General features: G+C 54.3%; 2 protein-coding genes across 2 annotated transcripts in view; one reads left to right on the top strand and one right to left on the bottom strand.

Annotated features, from left to right (window-relative positions):
• Positions 1–5,398, top strand: part of LOC137910492 (caskin-2-like) — a 5,834-nt gene extending 436 nt beyond the window's left edge. Inside the window, exons 2-9 of the mRNA XM_068754931.1 lie at positions 1,632–1,702; positions 1,773–1,883; positions 2,281–2,382; positions 2,508–2,646; positions 3,258–3,939; positions 4,102–4,958; positions 5,036–5,201; positions 5,275–5,398. Of these exons, the coding sequence (XP_068611032.1) occupies positions 1,632–1,702; positions 1,773–1,883; positions 2,281–2,382; positions 2,508–2,646; positions 3,258–3,939; positions 4,102–4,958; positions 5,036–5,201; positions 5,275–5,398 (2,252 nt within the window). The remainder of the gene's footprint in view (positions 1–1,631; positions 1,703–1,772; positions 1,884–2,280; positions 2,383–2,507; positions 2,647–3,257; positions 3,940–4,101; positions 4,959–5,035; positions 5,202–5,274) is intronic.
• A 923-nt stretch (positions 5,399–6,321) lies between these two features.
• Positions 6,322–18,841, bottom strand: nherf1a (NHERF family PDZ scaffold protein 1a). The gene is made up of 6 exons (XM_068754494.1): positions 18,398–18,841; positions 10,149–10,319; positions 9,250–9,403; positions 9,119–9,165; positions 7,166–7,243; positions 6,322–6,857 (listed from the first exon to the last, which is right to left on the bottom strand). The coding sequence occupies exons 1-6, from the start codon at positions 18,839–18,841 to the stop codon at positions 6,705–6,707; spliced, it is 1,047 nt and encodes a 348-aa protein (XP_068610595.1). The 3' UTR covers positions 6,322–6,704.
• Positions 18,842–19,052: the final 211 nt, after the last annotated feature.

Here is a 19,052-nt window from a genome sequence, read left to right as displayed (position 1 = left end):
GCGAGTCCCCCTAATGCTGACCCTGTAGCGGCTCAGTCAGGGCGAGTCCCCCTAATGCTGGCCCTGTAGCGGCTCAGAGTCAGGGCGAGTCCCCCTAATGCTGACCCTGTAGCGGCTCAGAGTCAGGGCGAGTCCCCCTAATCAGGGCGAGTCCCCCTAATGCTGACCCTGTAGCGGCTCAGAGTCAGGGCGAGTCCCCCTAATCAGGGCGAGTCCCCCTAATGCTGACCCTGTAGCGGCTCAGTCAGGGCGAGTCCCCCTAATGCTGGCCCTGTAGCGGCTCAGAGTCACGGCGATTCCCCCTAGTCAGGGCGAGTCCCCCCAATCAGGGCGAGTCCCCCTAATGCTGACTCTGTAGCGGCTCAGAGTCAGGGCGAGTCCCCCTAGTCAGGGCGAGCCCCCCTAATGCTGACTCTGTAGCGGCTCAGAGTCAGGGCGAGTCCCCCCAATCAGGGCGAGTCCCCCTAATGCTGACTCTGTAGCGGCTCAGAGTCAGGGCGAGTCCCCCCAATCAGGGCGAGCCCCCCTAGTCAGGGCGAGTCCCCCTAATGCTGACTCTGTAGCGGTTCAGAGTCAGGGCGAGTCCCCCTAATCAGGGCGAGTCCCCCTAATGCTGACCCTGTAGCGGCTCAGAGTCAGGGCGAGTCCCCCTAATCAGGGCGAGTCCCCCTAATGCTGACCCTGTAGCGGCTCAGTCAGGGCGAGTCCCCCTAATGCTGGCCCTGTAGCGGCTCAGAGTCACGGCGATTCCCCTAGTCAGGGCGAGTCCCCCCAATCAGGGCGAGTCCCCCTAATGCTGACTCTGTAGCGGCTCAGAGTCAGGGCGAGTCCCCCTAGTCAGGGCGAGCCCCCCTAATGCTGACTCTGTAGCGGCTCAGAGTCAGGGCGAGTCCCCCCAATCAGGGCGAGTCCCCCTAATGCTGACTCTGTAGCGGCTCAGAGTCAGGGCGAGTCCCCCCAATCAGGGCGAGCCCCCCTAGTCAGGGCGAGTCCCCCTAATGCTGACTCTGTAGCGGTTCAGAGTCAGGGCGAGTCCCCCTAATGCTGACTCTGTAGCGGCTCAGAGTCAGGGCGAGTCCCCCCAATCAGGGCGAGCCCCCCTAGTCAGGGCGAGTCCCCCTAATGCTGACTCTGTAGCGGTTCAGAGTCAGGGCGAGTCCCCCCAATCAGGGCGAGCCCCCCTAGTCAGGGCGAGTCCCCCTCATCAGGGCGAGCCCCCCTAGTCAGGTCGAGTCCCCCTAATCAGGGCGAGCCCCCCTAATGCTGACTCTGTAGCGGCTCAGAGTCAGGGCGAGTCCCCCTAATCAGGGCGAGCCCCCCTAATCAGGGCGAGCCCCCCTAGTCAGGGCGAGTCCCCCCAATCAGGGCGAGTCCCCCTAATCAGGGCGAGTCCCCCTAGTCAGGGCGAGTCCCCCTAATCAGGGCGAGCCCCCCTAGTCAGGGCGAGTCCCCCTAATCAGGGCGAGTCTCCCTAATCAGGGCGAGCCCCCCCAGTCAGGGCGAGTCCCCCCAATCAGGGCGAGTCCCCCCAATCAGGGCGAGTCCCCCTAATCAGGGCGAGTCTCCCTAATCAGGGCGAGTCCCCCTAGTCAGGGCGAGTCCCCCTAATGCTGACTCTGTGTGTCTTCTAGGTGGCTCCGGTCTGCAGCCCAGCAGCACTCAGAAAGGTTCGGTGAGACCACAGCAGCTTCTGGAGGGCACGGTGAGTATCAGGTTCTCACACTCTGCACCCACACAGCAGTCCAAAGACGTGTCCCCCGTCTCTGTCCTAGGACTCTGAGGCCATCCACCGGTGGTTGTGTGAGTTCCAGTTGGGCCAGTACACAGCCGACTTCCTCCATGCAGGATACGACGTACCCACCATCAGCAGGATGACCCCCGAGGTGTGTCCGGGAGCGTCTCGCTGTCGTACCGCTGTTGATCAATGTTACGGGACGACGCTCGGCGATGGAGGATGAACCTCTGCCAGAGCAGCTGCTCCAGCAGGCGCGTCTGGAAAGGTTCAGGGTTTGAACTTCCCTTCAGGAAGGGAGAACTGAGCACAAAAGTACGATAGAACGGTGCCGGATCCGGAATCACACCTGAAACCGATTCAGGAATTTACTGAGGACAACTCGGATGCAGCTCGCATGCAGCTCTCTGATGTCTCGGATGTCCCCGTGGACCTGAACCAGCCGCTGGACGCTCTGTTTGCGCGGTTGGGAATGAGGGATGGGCTTCACTCGTTCTCCGTCACCAGAGGACCCAGTCACGAACAAGAACATTTGTCTCACTCTTCAGGACCTCACCGCCATCGGAGTGACCAAGCCAGGCCACAGGAAGAAGATCTCCATGGAGATCGTCCGTCTGAACGTCCCCGAGTGGCTGCCGGGCTACGTTCCTGTGAGGAACGCCTCTAATGTTCTCATCCAGCCCCCGCCGTGTATGCTCCACCAGGTGATCGTGTCTCCCTGTCTCCCTGTCTCCCTGTCTTCTGTCTCGTCTGTCCCGCGTTTGCTGCGGCGCAGTCTGACCTGGCGGAGTGGTTGAGCGTAATCGGACTGCCTCAGTACCAGAAGAGATTGTGTGACAACGGCTACGACTCCATCACTATAGTCAAAGACATCACCTGGGAGGACCTGCAGGAGATAGGCGTCACCAAACTGGGTGAGGCTTCTGGGACACCGACCGTGCACGGGACGGGTCCCCTGGGCAGGGGAAGTCTCGCGTTGTGAGTCTGGTGCTCAACGTTTGTAATCCTCTAGACTTCCAGTCGCTAACGGGTTCTCTTAAGAAATTCATGATTCAGATGAAAGTACGGTTCACATTTCATTTGGGAATCCAAGTCCCAGCGTCTGGAGGAAGGGTCGGGGGTCGCCGGATCCAAGATGCTTCAAGTCCAGGGTCTACCTACAGGGCCAGTACTGGTGGACCTGGTTTGCTGGACCCTAGAGAATCCGGGGGTTTATCAAGAGGAGGTTACGAGGCACCGGACCAACAACACAGACTATAAAAGCATCCTGGGCTTCCACAAGCCCCCAGAGCAGCCGACTGATCGCCCCCCCCTGAAGAACCAGCCCCCGCCAAGGACTAGCACGAGTTTCCAGAAGTTTGAAGTTTCTGTCTAGTAAATCCTTTTTTCTGCCCAATCTTTGAGATACTCCAAATGTAAATGTTTCAGGTGTGTCTTTGATGTTTGGATGTTTATTGAGGAACCTCCTACCACATGTCTGAAGGGTTAGTCTGCCTAAACCCTCTGTCCGCTCTTTGTGTCTCAGGCCATCAGAAGAAGCTCATGTTGGCAGTGAAGAGGCTGAGTGACCTGCAGCGCTCTCGCAGCCATGGCGACAGAGCGGGAGGCGGGGCTCTCCAACGGAAACCCGCCGCCCTTGAGGTGGTGGCGATTGAACACGCACCGAGTTACGCGTACTCTGACGCTCCTTCTGACAACTGCTGCCCTTCCCCTCGCACCCCAAGAAAGCTCCTCTCCTTCCAGGACAGCGAGTTGAGCACCGAGCTGCAGAGCGCCATGATGGGCAGGATGGGAGGAGCTGCTCACACGTGCGGCGTGACGGGCGGGATCTGTACTGCAGCCGGGTCTGCCAGTCAGGGAGGCGTTGGCATGCGGTCGGGGGGGTCAGGGAACCCTGGAAACGCAGCCTCATCCAGAGCGTCGAGTCGGTCGGAGGAGAGTCTGGGAAACGGTGGAGGAAGCAGTCGACAGATGTGGGACCCCAACAAGCTCCCCAGCCCGGCGCTTCCACTCAAGCCCAAAGCAATCCATCAGGAGCATCACCCCCCACGAGCTTCCCCTCCCCCCACACAGAAGACCATGGGACCAGGGGGCATTCCCATCCCTCTGCTGGGACCCCAGCCCAAACCAGCGCCGCATAAGAAGCGCTCCCAAAGCTTGACTCGCCACGCGTTGTCTGACGGCGAGCCGGACGACGATGAGGACGGGTCAGGGTTAGGGTTAGGGTCAGGGTCAGGGTTAGGGTCAGGGTTAGGGTCAGGGTTAGGGTTAGGGTCAGGGTCAGGGTTAGGGTCAGGGTTAGGGTCAGGGTTAGGGTTAGGGTCAGGGTCAGGGTTAGCCGTGCCCTCCTATGCCACCCTGTCCCGCAGGCCGGGACATGCTGCAGGGAACCGCAGCCATTCCTTTGCTGTGCGAGCCCGACGCAAAGGCCCGCCTCCACCTCCGCCGAAGAGGATGAGCTCCGTGAGCAGCAGCCCAGAGGAGAAGGGGAGGGTGAGGAGCATCGCAGCCAGGCTGGAGGGGGCCGGCAGCAGGAGAGACGCGCCCCCAACCACGGCTGCTCACAGGACGACTCCGGTTGTCCCCCTGCAGCACTCCAAGCCTGTCCCTTCTCCGGGCCTGGCAGGGTTACGGAGGGCAGGAAGTGGGACAACGGACAAAGAGACCGTCGGACAAAGAGGTTCAGGCCCGGACGGCGCGTCTGGAGAGGGAGCGACGAAGAAGAGTGAGAGGACATCTCCAAAGCGCTGCCCTCGCCACCTTCCCTTAGATGAAGGCAACCTCGCTATCAAACGGCGGCCACGGATTCCAGTCCTCATCCATGCAGACGCTGAGGACAAGACTTCCCCAGAGGGTCCAGTGCAAACCGCGAAGGACCCGGGGCGCCCAGAGTTCAACCTGAAAGAGTCTGACACGGTGAAAAGACGGCACAAAGCCAAAGATCCATCGAACCCAGAAGACGACTGCACATGCAGCGAGGTCAGCATGCAGAGCGATGACGGGTTCCAGAGGACCGGCTCCGAGCCCACAGACCGGACGGCACCCCAGACAGCGGGGTCCCCAGTCCAACCTGGTGTCCACACCAACGTCTCCCCAAAGCTGGGGGACCCCCCACAAACGCAGAGACAGACACAGACCGTGACGTCCAAGTCGGAGCGTAAGCCCAAAGCCGCTGGTTCTGTGGAATCACGGCTCCCTCGGCCGGGCGTGGCCTCGGCGCCGTCAGGTAACGATTGTGATGTCTCTGGCTACGGGACACGTGCTTTCAGGATGAGGATGATGATTCCTTCGCTTGTCTCTCAGGGTCAAAGCGCACTGTCTGTCCATCCTCGCCCCGGACGTCCACGCCCCTGTGTGACGCCGCCTGTCTGGTGCTGGCCCAGCAGAGACTGGAGCAAACCAGCACGTCCCTGGAGGCTGCTCTCAAGGTGGTGGAGGACAAACTGTCCCAGGGCAGCAGTGTGGGCAGGTAGGGACGGACGTGGCGTCCGACCGCAGGCCGGCGCTCCTGCTGCGTGTAACGTCTCTGTCTCTGGCGGCAGCACGGTGACGGCGGCAGGAAGTATCCTGGACGACATCGGGAGCATGTTCGATGACCTGGCCGACCAGCTGGACGCCATGCTGGACGGACGTCCTGACAGCCCGCCTCCACCGGCGCACCTCTGACTCAGGGCACCCGTTGATATACCTGTTACGTGTACATGTATAGACATGGTGTACGTGTAGTCAGATATTTTTATGCTCGGTATATTTATATTTAGTTCGAGTGCGTAAACTACCGGTACTCTGTTAAAGGTTCTACGCTAAGGTTCTACGCTAAGGTTCTGTCGCCAGGGAGAATACTAAAGTCTGACATGAACCAAAGCGTTTCTGCCCCGGGGGGGGGGGGGGGGGGGCACTTTTGAGGCCTCGCTGTCCCTTTCGGGCGTGGCTGCTGTGATGGCAGCGTTTCAACGGTCGTCTCAAATGTCTGGTCTGTGCCGGAAGGTGCGTCCTGACGCAGCCTGCGCTAACAGGTGCAGCTTCGTGAGGCGGTTAGTTCCCGGCCAGCAGGGCGGCTCCTCGAATCCGGACACGGCACTTTATCTTAAATCCATCCCGTTAAGATGGTTGCAGTCCGCCCCGCCCCGCGTCCAGACACGCCCTTTGTGTCTCTCTGATTCGCTCGGACTCTTTGAACAGCAGCAGGATTCTGAAACCGCAGCATCCGGTAGCGCTGCGCCGGTACTTTAAAGTTCTGCACCTGACAATCATTAAAAGGTGACTTGCTCTGTGGAAACCAAGGTGGGCTTCTGTCTTTTGTCTGGTCGGGTATTATACAAAAACAGCTGGGTGGGAGGAGCATGATCAAAGAGCGAACGTCCCAGAACGTTCCACATTGTCCCAAATGAAGAGAACACCTTAGGACTGAATAATGTTATGAAGATTAGCGGTTGAAGTTTGGTTTCACCGGCCCCCCTAAACCCTTTAGCCTCTGCTTTTGCTGTAGACCGGTTTCCTACACCCCCCCCCCCCCCCCCGGAACGCTTCCATTCCTGCAGTGCAAACCTCTAAAATACAGAAATGAGGCAAAACAAATATTCCTCGGGAATCATTTTATTGGGAATGAACAAATCTATTGAGCGACATGACGAGTAATCTCCAAACGGACGAGGCTCTGGATGAGGGAACCACGAGGACAGTCCCTTCAGGCGCCTGGACTTTAAGGGGACACGAGTCCAACAGGTTGTCCAAACTGCTCATTCTCAGACGACGCAACATCCAACATGTAGATTTCCTTTCTCATTAGCTTCCATTTTGACGTTCCCATTATTCCCGTGTGGTCTCACCGGCGGCCATTTCAACATGAAAGAAGCAGTAAAGCCTGAATTAAAACGGATAAAATCACGGAATAACACTGTTGGAGACGTTGGAACTAAGTCCAGAGACATCCCAGACCGCCTGGGGGGCGCGACCCGACGACCCCATCACTTTATAAGTTGCCAAAGAGTTCGTTCCTCTTGCTCCAGGCCATAGACGGGGCCTTCTTGGCAGCTCGTTTCTGACGGGCTCGCTCTTTGGCCTGGGCCACAGACACGCCCAGAACCAGGCTGTCTCTTTCTATTGGCTCCGGGGCCCTCTGCACCTGGACACACACGCGCACACAGACGCACACGCACACACAGACACACACACACTTTGATGAGCCTTTCAGACTGTCAGCATGGGAATCATTGTTAGAGCCATCCAGATGACAACCAACTGAAAGGGGAGGAGGCGAGACGTGACAAATAGCTGCTTTATTCCCCCCCCCCCGTCCCAACCGACAGTCCTCGCCGTCTCACTCCGTGTCCTGATCCAGGCTCCAAGCAGTTCCAGGTGCTTTGGCCTTTGACCTCTGTTTACGCCCGTGTGTAGAGTCTTACGACATGAACGTGTGGCGGCACTGCACACCTCTGGATGGGCGGGTCTGGACATGGCGCTCGAGGATGACGAGTTCACGATGAGGTTGGTCTTCCTCACTGCTGATACCTGCCAATCATGGAAAAAGGAGAAAGACGGTTCAAAGGGAACGACATTCAGTAACACGCCGAGGTCACCGGCCACCTGCTAGTCGATCGCGTCAGCCTGTCCGGAAGGACTCGGAGAGTATAGATCAGTAGTTCAGCCCGACTACGGGACGGCGGTCCCATCTGGGACACCCTCCGGGCTCCATGCAGCAGCGGTCCAACCCGGTTTCATTGAGACACTATTTTCACGGAGCGGCCGACATTTGCTGGATAATCGTTAATCCCGGCGTCGTCTAATAATAAATCATTCGCAGCGGTCTAATGTCCAATGCAAACAACAGACAATAAATTAACAATAAACATCTGTAAACGAAAATCCTTTCTAATAAGAAATAATTATAATAAAAAACTAAATTCAAGTGACTCCGCTGATGAAGTTTATTTTGAAATATATAGCGACTCACAATCAGCGCATCAACGTAGGAGAAATACCCGATCACTTCTATAACAAGGTGAACAATCAATCAAGTTAGTGGGAGCCGGTCCCATCGAGGGGTAACGGGAGACAATGACAGCTGAAGAACTTTGTGGTATAGAACCAACAATCACATCCCAAAGGTTCTCTATCGGGTTGCTACCTGGCGTTCAGGTAGGCCGCTCAGCTGCTACTAAAGACAGTGGGCCAGGAACATGGCCCCCACTCTGTCACCGGACCAAACCATTGATCTCAGACGGCATGGATCCATGCTTTCTTGTTGCAGGTGTTGGTTTGAATCCATCAGCCTTTTCAGGGTTAGGGTTAAATCACACTTCTGAAGTCAAAGGGTCAAATCCTGAAAGGCCATGTGTATCAAACAAAGGGTTAATGAACAGGCGTACCAAATAAAGTGGCAGGTGGGTGGGGCAAAGGCTCACTAATAGGCCTCCAGCAGGGGGCAGCAGAGTCCCCGCTGCTGCTTGTCTGCTGGGATGGAGGTCACAGGATCCTCTCTGAAGTTTCCATGTGCCTCAGCAGATGTGAGTAAATCATTCTCAGGTGGCGGCGCTCACACACACACCTTTCAGGTGGCGGTGCTCACACACACACCTTTCAGGTGGCGGCGCTCACACACACCTTTCAGGTGGCGGCGCTCACACACACCTTTCAGGTGGCAGCACTCACACACACCTTTTAGGTACCGGCGCTCACACACACACCTTTTAGGTACCGGCGCTCACACACACACCTTTTAGGTACCGGCGCTCACACACACACCTTTCAGGTGGCGGCGCTCACACACACACCTTTTAGGTACCGGCGCTCACACACACACCTTTTAGGTACCGGCGCTCACACACACACCTTTCAGGTGGCGGCGCTCACACACACACACCTTTCAGGTGACGGCGCTCACACACACACACCTTCCAGGTGGCGGCGCTCACACACACACACCTTTCAGGTGACGGCGCTCACACACACACACCTTTCAGGTGGCGGTGCTCACACACACACCTTTCAGGTGGCAGCGCTCACACACACACACCTTTCAGGTGGCGGTGCTCACACACACCCACCTTTCAGGTGGCAGCGCTCACACACACACCTTTCAGGTGGCAGCGCTCACACACACACCTTTCAGGTGGCGGCGCTCACACACACACACCTTTCAGGTGGCAGCGCTCACACACACACCTTTCAGGTGGCGGTGCTCACACACACCTTTCAGCTGACCGGCGCTCGGCCGTCTGGCCATTAGAATAATCCCCAAAGCTACTGCAATCCCATGATCCCCAGCAGAAAGACACACTGGGAGAGCTCTTGTTGCCATGGCGAAGGTTCAGCTTCGATGCCACCTGAGGGGCTGATCCGTGTTTCCAGTGTGTGTGTGTGTGTGTGTGTGTGCGTGGTCCTCACTTCTTCCCGCTCTGATACGCTCTCTGACGTTGGCACAGGAAGCGGACCTAGAAGGAAAGCAGAGCTGCCGTTTGGTCCAGGAACACGATGATGATGATGATGATGATGATGATGATGAAGAGGAGTCCTACCAGTGACGTGCTCCTCGGCGGGCTCCACGTTGCAACTCTGAAAGAATCTGTCAGTTTCGAGGTCGACCACCAGCAGCGTGGTCTCGGCGCCGCCGGCTTTGATGGCGGCGACCACGTCTGAGTGCTGCTTGCCCATCACAGAGACGCCGTTCACCTGAGGGACGAGACCACACAACAGACTGACATTAGCTAGCAGCTGCAGCTAAAGTTAGCCTCCTCAGGTTTGGACTTTACGGAAGAACTCAGGAGACATCTTAACGGAAGCATTCTCCTTTAAATCAACATATTAAGTGTTTGTCGTCACACAGGCGTTTCAGAATAAGAGGTTTGTTTAGTGAACGGCAGTCGTAGTAATAGTGGCGCATTGTTAGTGCAGCCCAGAGGTGGAATCCAGGGAGATAAGTCGGAGGAATTCCCGTGGGAGGAAGCTCCGAGATGGGAATACCAACTCCTACTCTGTCTGTGAACTCGGGGCAGCTGGTACGGAACGTTATCGTCCTCCAGGGAACCTGGCCGACTCCGAGCCGACTCCCCGAGCCGACTCCCCGAGCCGACTCCCCGAGCCGACTCCCCGAGCCGACTCCCCGAGCCGACTCCCCGAGCCGACTCCCCGAGCCGACTCCCCGAGCCGACTCCGAGCCGACTCCGAGCCGACTCCCTCCTGATGTGGGACACGCTGCACACAGCTGTGGACTTCCGTGGGCAGCATTCCATCCTCCCCTACGTGTCAGAGGCCGTCAGGCACACATCATCAGGCATAACACACAGGAGCGAGTAGAAGTACACGCCTGTAAACACGTGCACGTTCCAGCTCCGACTCTCAGCACTGGTGGAACAGAGCTACACACACCTTTCAGGTGGCGGTGCTCACACACACAGGAAGCAAAGGGAAGTCCCACCTGGAGGATCTTTTCCTGCGGCCGGAGGTCTGCGCTCTGCGCTGGAGAGTCCGCGTCCACGGCTCTGATGAACTGGCCCGGTCTGGACTTATCGCTGTGCAGGTTGAAGCCGTAGCCGTTGGGCCCCTTCTTCAGACGGCAGAGACGAGGCCGCGGCCCCCCCCGCTCCTCCTGCACACATCCGAGTAGCACCTCAGCAACAACCAATCGGTGCGTCTCAGTGTTCTCAGCCATGAAACTAAATGAAAAGTCGTTTCTGTTAATGGTTTTCTCATGAATCAAGTTAAAGAATAATTCATAAATTGTAATTACCGGTTCTACCAAAATGATGCAATTTGCGTGGACAGCTGAAAGACGTAATCCGATGCTAACAGCTGCTTTCAGACAACTTAAATCAAAGCACATGTCGTCATCGACGTGACGCACGCCACCCGTATCTGTCCTGCGCTACGGTCACGCAGCTTCCCCATTCCTGTGGTTGTGCTGCGTTTTAACGAGCTAGCTAAACAGCACGATCACTGTGGACCTCGGACCGTCGCTCACCCACAGACTACAACGGCTCGGCTTCCTCTGCCGTGTGAATGAGTCACCAGCAGGTCTCCTGGTTAACAGGCTAATCCTCCTGCGGTTAGCCAATCAGCTAATGCCACGCGGGTCAACGGGTCAAGGACCAGCAGCCTCTATACGAGCTCTCTGGCCCACACGAAACATTCTGGATCGGAAAAACCCAAAAGACCATGAGAGTAACTTTAAAATCTTAATTATTTATGTGTTTTAGAATATTGCAGGCTAATTTTAAATTTCATAATTTGACTTTTGCTTTTTACATACTTACTAAATACTAAATACTTTTTATTGATTTGTCCCTCGGAGGGCAATTTGTTTACAGCAGTTAACTGTAGTCTGCGCCAGGCAATGCGGGTGAAGTGCCTTGCCTAAGGACACAACGACAGTGTACACATGTGCCTGAGCCGGGAATAGAACCGCCAACCTCTCGATCATAGGACGACCCTCTCAACTGCGCCACCATCGGCCATTTTGTCATTTCTAATGCTTCTACTCTTCATTTCTATCAATTTGGACTCCACATATTTTTATTGATTTGTCCCTCGGACATATATACATACACACATATATCTACATGTATATATACACAGACACACACATATATACACACACACATATATCTACATGTATATATACACAGACACACACATATATACATACACACATATATCTACATGTATATATACACAGACACACACATATATACACACACACATATATCTACATGTATATATACACAGACACACACATATATACACACACACATATATCTACATGTATATATACACAGACACACACATATATACACACACACATATATCTACATGTATATATACACAGACACACACATATATACACACATACATATATACATACACACACATATCTACACACATATATATATTCACACATATATATGTACATGTATATATACACACACGTATATACACATATATATATATTTAATTGTAGTTGTAGGAAGCACAGACCTCCCCCAAGCAGCTCGCTCCCCTCCTAACTGGATCTACACCGTCCACACGGTGATCTGGATCAGCACCAGAAGGTTCTAGATTGTTCTCGGTATCTTTATACACAACATGAAAAGTCAAAGTGAATCAGAGCTGATTTTCTTGAATACATAAATGGGTTTAATGTTAAAATGTTATATATTTTTTCCTGACTTCATTCTGGATCTGATCCAGATTCAATTTGGTGGCGAGATAGAGATCCCCCCCCCCCCCCCCCCCCCCTACATGACTGTCAAATTCCATAAACATCGGTCAATAAATAATATTGAGGAACAAAGTTTGAAGCTCCATTGTCTGCAATGTTAACAAACACTTCAAAGTGATCCAGAATCCAGAATCCAGGATCCAGGATCTCTTCTGGATCAGCACCAGAATGTAATGATCTGGTTCTGGAAACATTCCCAACGTTTCCAGAAGATTCCATCCAGATCCGCCCAGAACCGCTTGAGTCGTGTCGTAGCAGACGTCCTCATAAAACAAAGAGTCCCCCGTCCACCTGTTGTCCTCATAAAACAAAGAGTCCCCCGTCCACCTGTTGTCCTCATAAAACAAAGAGTCCCCCGTCCACCTGTTGTCCTCATAAAACAAAGAGTCCCCCGTCCACCTGTTGTCCCAATAAAACAAAGAGTCCCCCGTCCACCTGTTGTCCTAATAAAACAAAGGGTCCCACGTCCACCTGTTGTCCTAATAAAACAGAGTCCCCCGTCCACCTGTTGTCCTAATAAAACAAAGAGTCCCCCGTCCACCTGTTGTCCTAATAAAACAGAGTCCCCCGTCCACCTGTTGTCCTAATAAAACAGAGTCCCCCGTCCACCTGTTGTCCTAATAAAACAGAGTCCCCCGTCCACCTGTTGTCCTAATAAAACAGAGTCCCCCGTCCACCTGTTGTCCCAATAAAACAAAGAGTCCCCCGTCCACCTGTTGTCCTAATAAAACAGAGTCCCCCGTCCACCTGTTGTCCTAATAAAACAGAGTCCCCCGTCCACCTGTTGTCCTAATAAAACAGAGTCCCCCGTCCACCTGTTGTCCTAATAAAACAGAGTCCCCCGTCCACCTGTTGTCCTAATAAAACAAAGAGTCCCCCGTCCACCTGTTGTCCTAATAAAACAGAGTCCCCCGTCCACCTGTTGTCCTAACAAAACAAAGAGTCCCCCATCCACCTGTTGTCCTAATAAAACAAAGAGTCCCCCGTCCACCTGTCACACTACTAAAGACACGGCTATCTGCTGAACGTCCTGAGCTATTAGCCGTTATCTCGGAGGAGTGCCTGCCAGGAGACTATTTAACTCAAACCACTGCAAGCTCAGCGTTCCCCGAGGACGGCCACACCCGTCCAGGTTGCTGCTCTCCCCGTGGTCTCGGGAGGACGACGTGTGACAGAGTCCACCGACCGGCCATTGTTAATGAAGATAATGAGGTACGAAGGGCACGTTGGGAACGCTGCCGATTACAAGCTGCTGACGGGCCCGATTATTCATCACACGCGCGACGATGAAGCACTCAGGATGCCCCGCCCACTTTAGTGAAGGGATCACGATTCAGGAAGACGCCGCTGTGGTCCATGGGGTGGGCCCGCCTCGCATCCAGACATATTGTTCAGGTACTGTAAAACAATGAAGGTCCATTCCATACCTCCTCTGAATTAAATACAATCCTCACATTAACTATGTTTTATACTGTAGAAAAAGAATGTGACGTTAAACTACCCTAAACTAGCACAAAGCTAAAGGCCAGAACCGGACCTAATGACCTCATGGCTTCACGCTGGCCTGCTCCATAATGGTGAAAGCACCGTAATAACCAGGAACTAAATGAAACCGAAGTCACAGAATAAAGACTGCCGCTTCCTGTTCCTTATTGTTCAAAATACTAACTTGAATAAATTCGATGACATGTGAATGTCCACTTGTGCCCACTTCATTGGATTTATTGTTAAGTCACTTAAAATGAACATTTCTGCTGAATTAATGTGCATATTACAGGACGATATAATGAAGCAGACGGTTAGAAGGAAAGCGTACAGTACAATCTTTGAAGTGATGAGCTCAACATTTATGTCACTGGCCCCCCCCTGGCCCCCCCAGCCACTCTATATTCTGTCTGGGCCGGTCCCTGAGGTGAGCAAACATTGAGCATCCATCATCTGCTGCAACAAGTCTCCGTGGTCAGCTGTGACTCAACGGTCTTTCTGCTCCGACAGAATAATGACAAAACCATGTTTAAATGGCTTCTTAACGTGGCTGGAACTAACATCATTGCTAAAACAACCGTCCCCCAAAGATCAGGCTCAGGGAAGGGTTTTCTACACCTCCGACAAACCCAACTAGCTTATCCACACAGGACGACACGCTGCCCAACCATCCCGATCCTCGCTGCTCCTTGTAGGAAGGCTGAAATTGCTTGCAGAATTTCCAACATTCACTATAAAAGTGTTAAAACCAGCAAAGACGCTAAACACAATTTGCTGCTTAAAACTGAACCAGCACCAAGTCCATTGCAAATGTTTTCAGGACTGACCGAGACGAAGTCTCTCTGAGCGAACACTTTGGAAGACAGAGCTGCGTCTTTCATGTGTCGGGCTGAGCAGGGCCGTTTAGTCAGTGAAGGACTTCAGATCATGTGGTTACGTCAGGAGGCAGAGTAATGCATCTACAGAGCCTGTTTATAACCAGTTTATAACCATATGACGCTGCTCCTTGAGGCTAAATGAGCCAAACCGGACCTGAGCCTTCCTCAGCAGTGCTGGGAACCATCGGCGCTGAGAACGAATGAAAGGAGTCTTCCGGAGAACCGAGCGCACTGGTTGGACAGCACAGAATAAATAGACGTAACACCCGAGATCTGCCCGTGTGAATGCAGCGCAGTCCAGGTTTAGTGTGATGTACAGGGAGACGGGCGTGGCAAACATCTCTCAGCTTGTTAACTATTAAAACGTTCAACGGCTTTATAGCTAGGCAAACATAAGATCCCGTAGTCCAGCCCGGTATCTCAGTAAGATGACTTGATAGAAGAACCTTGAACAGATGGTAAAACACTTTAGATGCTTGTGATACGCAACTTCTAAACCACCTTTGGACACAGTCACATGAGGGGGACAAGTTACGTGTACATGTCCAAGTTTGGAGATTGTCTTATGTTAGTGTTCACTCATCGCGTTGCGCCACATTGCGCCCGGGCAATGCGGGCGAAGTGTCTTGCCCAAGGACACAACGACAGTGTACACATGCGCCTGAGCCGGGGATCAAACCGCCAACCTCCCGGTCGTAGGACGACCCTCTCAACCACTGCGCCACTGTCCCCCACAGGTGACAGTGCAGGCGGTGCAAAGACGAGACGGCCAGGGTGGGGTCCGCTCCATGCTCAGACACGTTACAGGTGTCTGACTTACTCGTACATAAACTTAGACGTAGTAGTTCTGCCTCTGGAAGGCTTTGTGTTCCTGACAGAATCCTTCTGGTTCAGGATTGTACACATCGTCCATGTACTCCGCTCGTACTGGCGTGTCCCATCACTTATGGACACCACGGTCACGTTGATGGATCATTTCATGCTTCATCTCCATCATCATCATCGTCTGTTCTCATCACTGCTGTCCTCGCCACTCGCTTTCTTTGGACCAATCACTGATCAGGAATACTCACAGGTACAGCCAGAATCCGGTCAATACTGCAAACACAAGACGGAGACGAGCAGGAGACGAGGACGGAAGGTGGAGAACGCCTGAGCTGGACCAGCGAAGCTAGCTAGCAGCGTACTGACAGCTAGCGCCACCATCTGGAAGCTACTTGTGTCTCAAAGAAAGAGGTTTGCTGGTGTCTCGGAAACACTCGTATTTTAAAGTACCCGTGTGTCGAGGTATTACTGCATTGTTCAACTCCAGTCTCGTGTCGTTATTTCGGGGTGAGCGTGGACCTTGTGGAGTGAGAGAAGCTTTTCTCTGCAAACACCAGACAAAGGCTCTTTCTGCTGCCGGTGATCTCCATGGTGACCGATGACGGCCCGCGGTGGAGCCACTGGAGACCAGGATGTTCCCACACCAACATGACTCGGTACATGCTTTAATCTTTGTTCCAACGATCACCATGACGATTGCTGCTTCATGTAATTTGTGACCCAAATCATTGAATCATTCCATCAATCGATAATAGTTGGACCACATGACCTCAGAAGTCAAGAGTGGTCTAACCCTAACCCTAACCCTTTGGATCCTGTCCAGAACAGAACGTATCAAAGCGTCAAACAAAGGCAGTACATGAGACACCATCTCCCATCTGACCCTTCTGAGGCCCCGCCTCGCCGTCAGGACTCGCCGTGAGGCGGGGGCCTCGCCCCGCCGTCAGGACTCGCCCCGCCGTCAGGACTCGCCGTGAGGCGGGGGGCCTCGCCCCGCCGTCAGGACTCGCCCCGCCGTCAGGACTCGCCCCGCCGTCAGGACTCGCCCCGCCGTCAGGACTCGCCGTGAGGCGGAAGGCCTCGCCCCGCCGTCAGGACTCGCCCCGCTGTCAGGACTCGCCGTGAGGCGGGGGCCTCGCCCCGCCGTCAGGACTCGCCGTGAGGCGGGGGCCTCGCTCCGCCGTCAGGACTCGCCGTGAGGCGGGGGGCCTCGCCCCGCCGTCAGGACTCGCCGTGAGGCGGGGCCGAGGCTTCGGCAGGCTTGCTTTGATGTAGTTCTCCACCACCGCATCATTTAGCTCAGCGGTGCTCGACGCCCTTCCATTACCTGAGCTCCACCTGAACATCACGACGATCCTCCCATTTCACACGCCGCCATCTTTACCGTTAGCACCATCCCTCCGGGAGTTACTCAGTAGGAAAACAACAACTCCTGCTTTCTCAATATGAAGCTCCAGATGAACGTTGTGGCTCAAGAAAACGAGTCCTACGTTTTGTTAGTATGTGGATCATGAGATCAAAGGTCATATTAAGGGATAGCGTTAGCGCTACGACCCGCGAGGCGACATCTGTCACATGTAATTAATATTCAGTCACTCAGCCAGACTCCAGCACCTCCCATCTGAAACGAGCCAACCTCCAAGCCACAAAGGCTACTGAAAGTTTAAATCTAGTAGCCCCCGAGACCCCAGGAGACCCGTCAGGGTTCGACTCGTTCCTGGTGAGCAGAGTCTTTGTCATGTGACGAAACAGGTGTGATAATTATCTGATTGACAGATCACACAGCAACCAATCAGAGATCAGCGCTGCTCTCTGATTAGACTTCAGTGTCTAGACGCGCGTCACAGTTTTTCTAAAGGAAATTTCTTTTTTGATGGTACTCACAAAAAAAGACTGAGTTCCAAAACTAAACTAGAAAGACAATCAGAGACTGCAGACCCCGCCTCCAAAAGACTATTGGATCTAGTGAGACAGTAAACAGGGCTTCCGGATCAGAGGGGCCAAACCTGCTCTAGCTTGCTGCTCCGGAACGTACTACAAGACTCCTTCTGGACTCTTTTTCCCATCATGCCATTCGTTTCCCTCCCTCTTAAAGTGGCAGTTTACAGCACAGGCACAATTCCAGATGTAAAGATAATTCTAGAATCTGGATCCAGGTCCGGATCAACGCCATTCTCGGGGAGAACCGAGCCACGGACAGAACCTTGCTTGTGTAAAAATCAAGTCGATTGGGTTACTAGTTTTTGAGTTATGCGCTCGGACAGACAAACAGACAAACAGACAAACGAACAAACAAACAAACGCACCCAATTGCATTACCCTCGCCTCCCCTTCGGCGAGGGTAATGACGACCCTCCTGTCGTTATGGGTCCTGTCCTGACAGTGGACACTGTCCTCCTGTCGTTATGGGTCCTGTCCTGACAGTGGACACTGTCCTCCTGTCGTTATGGGTCCTGTCCTGACAGTGGACACTGTCCTCCTGTCGTTATGGGTCCTGTCCTGACAGTGGACACTGTCCTCCTGTCGTTATGGGTCCTGTCCTGAGAGTGGACACTGTCCTCCTGTCGTTATGGGTCCTGTCCTGACAGTGGACACTGTCCTCCTGTCGTTATGGGTCCTGTCCTGACAGTGGACACTGTCCTCCTGTCGTTATGGGTCCTGTCCTGACAGTGGACACTGTCCTCCTGTCGTTATGGGTCCTGTCCTGAGAGTGGACACTGTCCTCCTGTCGTTATGGGTCCTGTCCTGACAGTGGACACTGTCCTCCTGTCGTTATGGTCCCTGCTCGGTCTCCCTGGCATGCATTCATGGATTTGTCTCCGACTGGATTTCGTGGACGGTCAGTCCCCGTCCGAACCGTCACCAGATCTTCTGATCTGCAGTGACGTCATCGCTCGTTAAACCACGACTCTCTCACTTCACGTATAAAGCATGTTAGACGGGCCGTGTCTCTATTCAATTCAGAGTACACAGAAAGTACACAGAAGGTACACAGAAGGTACACAGAAGGTACTTGGTAATTCAAGCAATTACAGTAGAGCTCCTTAATACGTCATACCTGACAGGTGCGTCCATCTCTATTGTCGTATAATCACCATGACGGCGGTAACTAAGGGAGATAAACTAGTGTGTTATTTAATGTAACTTATTAGATGTAACTTATCGAATGTAACTTATTAGACGTAACTTATTGATCACGACTGTACTATTGATGACTATTGATCTGCTGCACGCCAGTAACGTGCGGGAAGCTGCGGGTACCTCGTCGGACCTCCTCCCGAAGTCCTCTCCGTTCTCCCGGGCGCGGCTGGGACTCCTCGGGCTGCCGTTGCTCGCCGCGTCCTTTCGGTCCGCGTCACTGCCCCCCCCCGGGACGGGGACCCCCTCCGTGACATACTCTTTCCGGCACTGCAGGCTGTGCTTGGTCAGCAGCTCCTCCGTGTCGGGGTCCACGACGATCAGCTCCAGGGCCCCGGCGGTGTTCCGGATCCGGGCGACCACCTGCTGGTGGCCCTCCCCCTCCACGCGCTCTCCGTTGACGAACACCAGGCGGTCGCCCGCCAGCAGCCCGGCGGCGGCCGCGGGGGTGTCGGGCTCCACGAGCCGGACGAACTGGCCGCTCTTGCCCTTCTCGCCGTGGAGGTGGAACCCGTAGCCGCCGGACTCCTTCTGCAGCACGAACCGTCTGGGTCGGAGCGTCGACATGATCCTCGGGTCTCAGTGAACTCCTGGGAAGGGACACCTGGACCGGACGCGGTGCTGGACCGACGGAGACACCTGGACCGGACGCGGGGCTGGACTGACGGGGACACCTGGACCGGACGCGGGGCTGGACTGACGGGGACACCTGGACCGGACGCGGTGCTGGACCGACGGAGACACCTGGACCGGACGCGGGGCTGGACCGACGGAGACA

The sequence above is a fragment of the Brachionichthys hirsutus genome, chromosome 21, assembly GCF_040956055.1.
Source record: "Brachionichthys hirsutus isolate HB-005 chromosome 21, CSIRO-AGI_Bhir_v1, whole genome shotgun sequence".
NCBI classification, from domain to species: Eukaryota; Metazoa; Chordata; class Actinopteri; order Lophiiformes; family Brachionichthyidae; genus Brachionichthys; species Brachionichthys hirsutus.
Note: the sequence above shows the minus strand (reverse complement) of the source record. Positions and strands in the feature narration are given on the sequence as shown.

What these genes read in the sequence shown, in the direction of transcription:
- nherf1a (XM_068754494.1), bottom strand. Translation starts at nt 18,841, where the DNA reads ATGTCGACGCTCCGACCCAGACGGTTCGTGCTGCAGAAGGAGTCCGGC. An exon ending in TCGGGAGGAGGTCCGACGAG is followed by an intron (nt 10,320 to 18,397) that starts GTACCCGCAGCT and finishes GGATGTGTGCAG; the next exon opens with GAGGAGCGGGGGGGGCCGCG. An exon ending in CGCAGGAAAAGATCCTCCAG is followed by an intron (nt 9,404 to 10,148) that starts GTGGGACTTCCC and finishes CTCGTCCCTCAG; the next exon opens with GTGAACGGCGTCTCTGTGAT.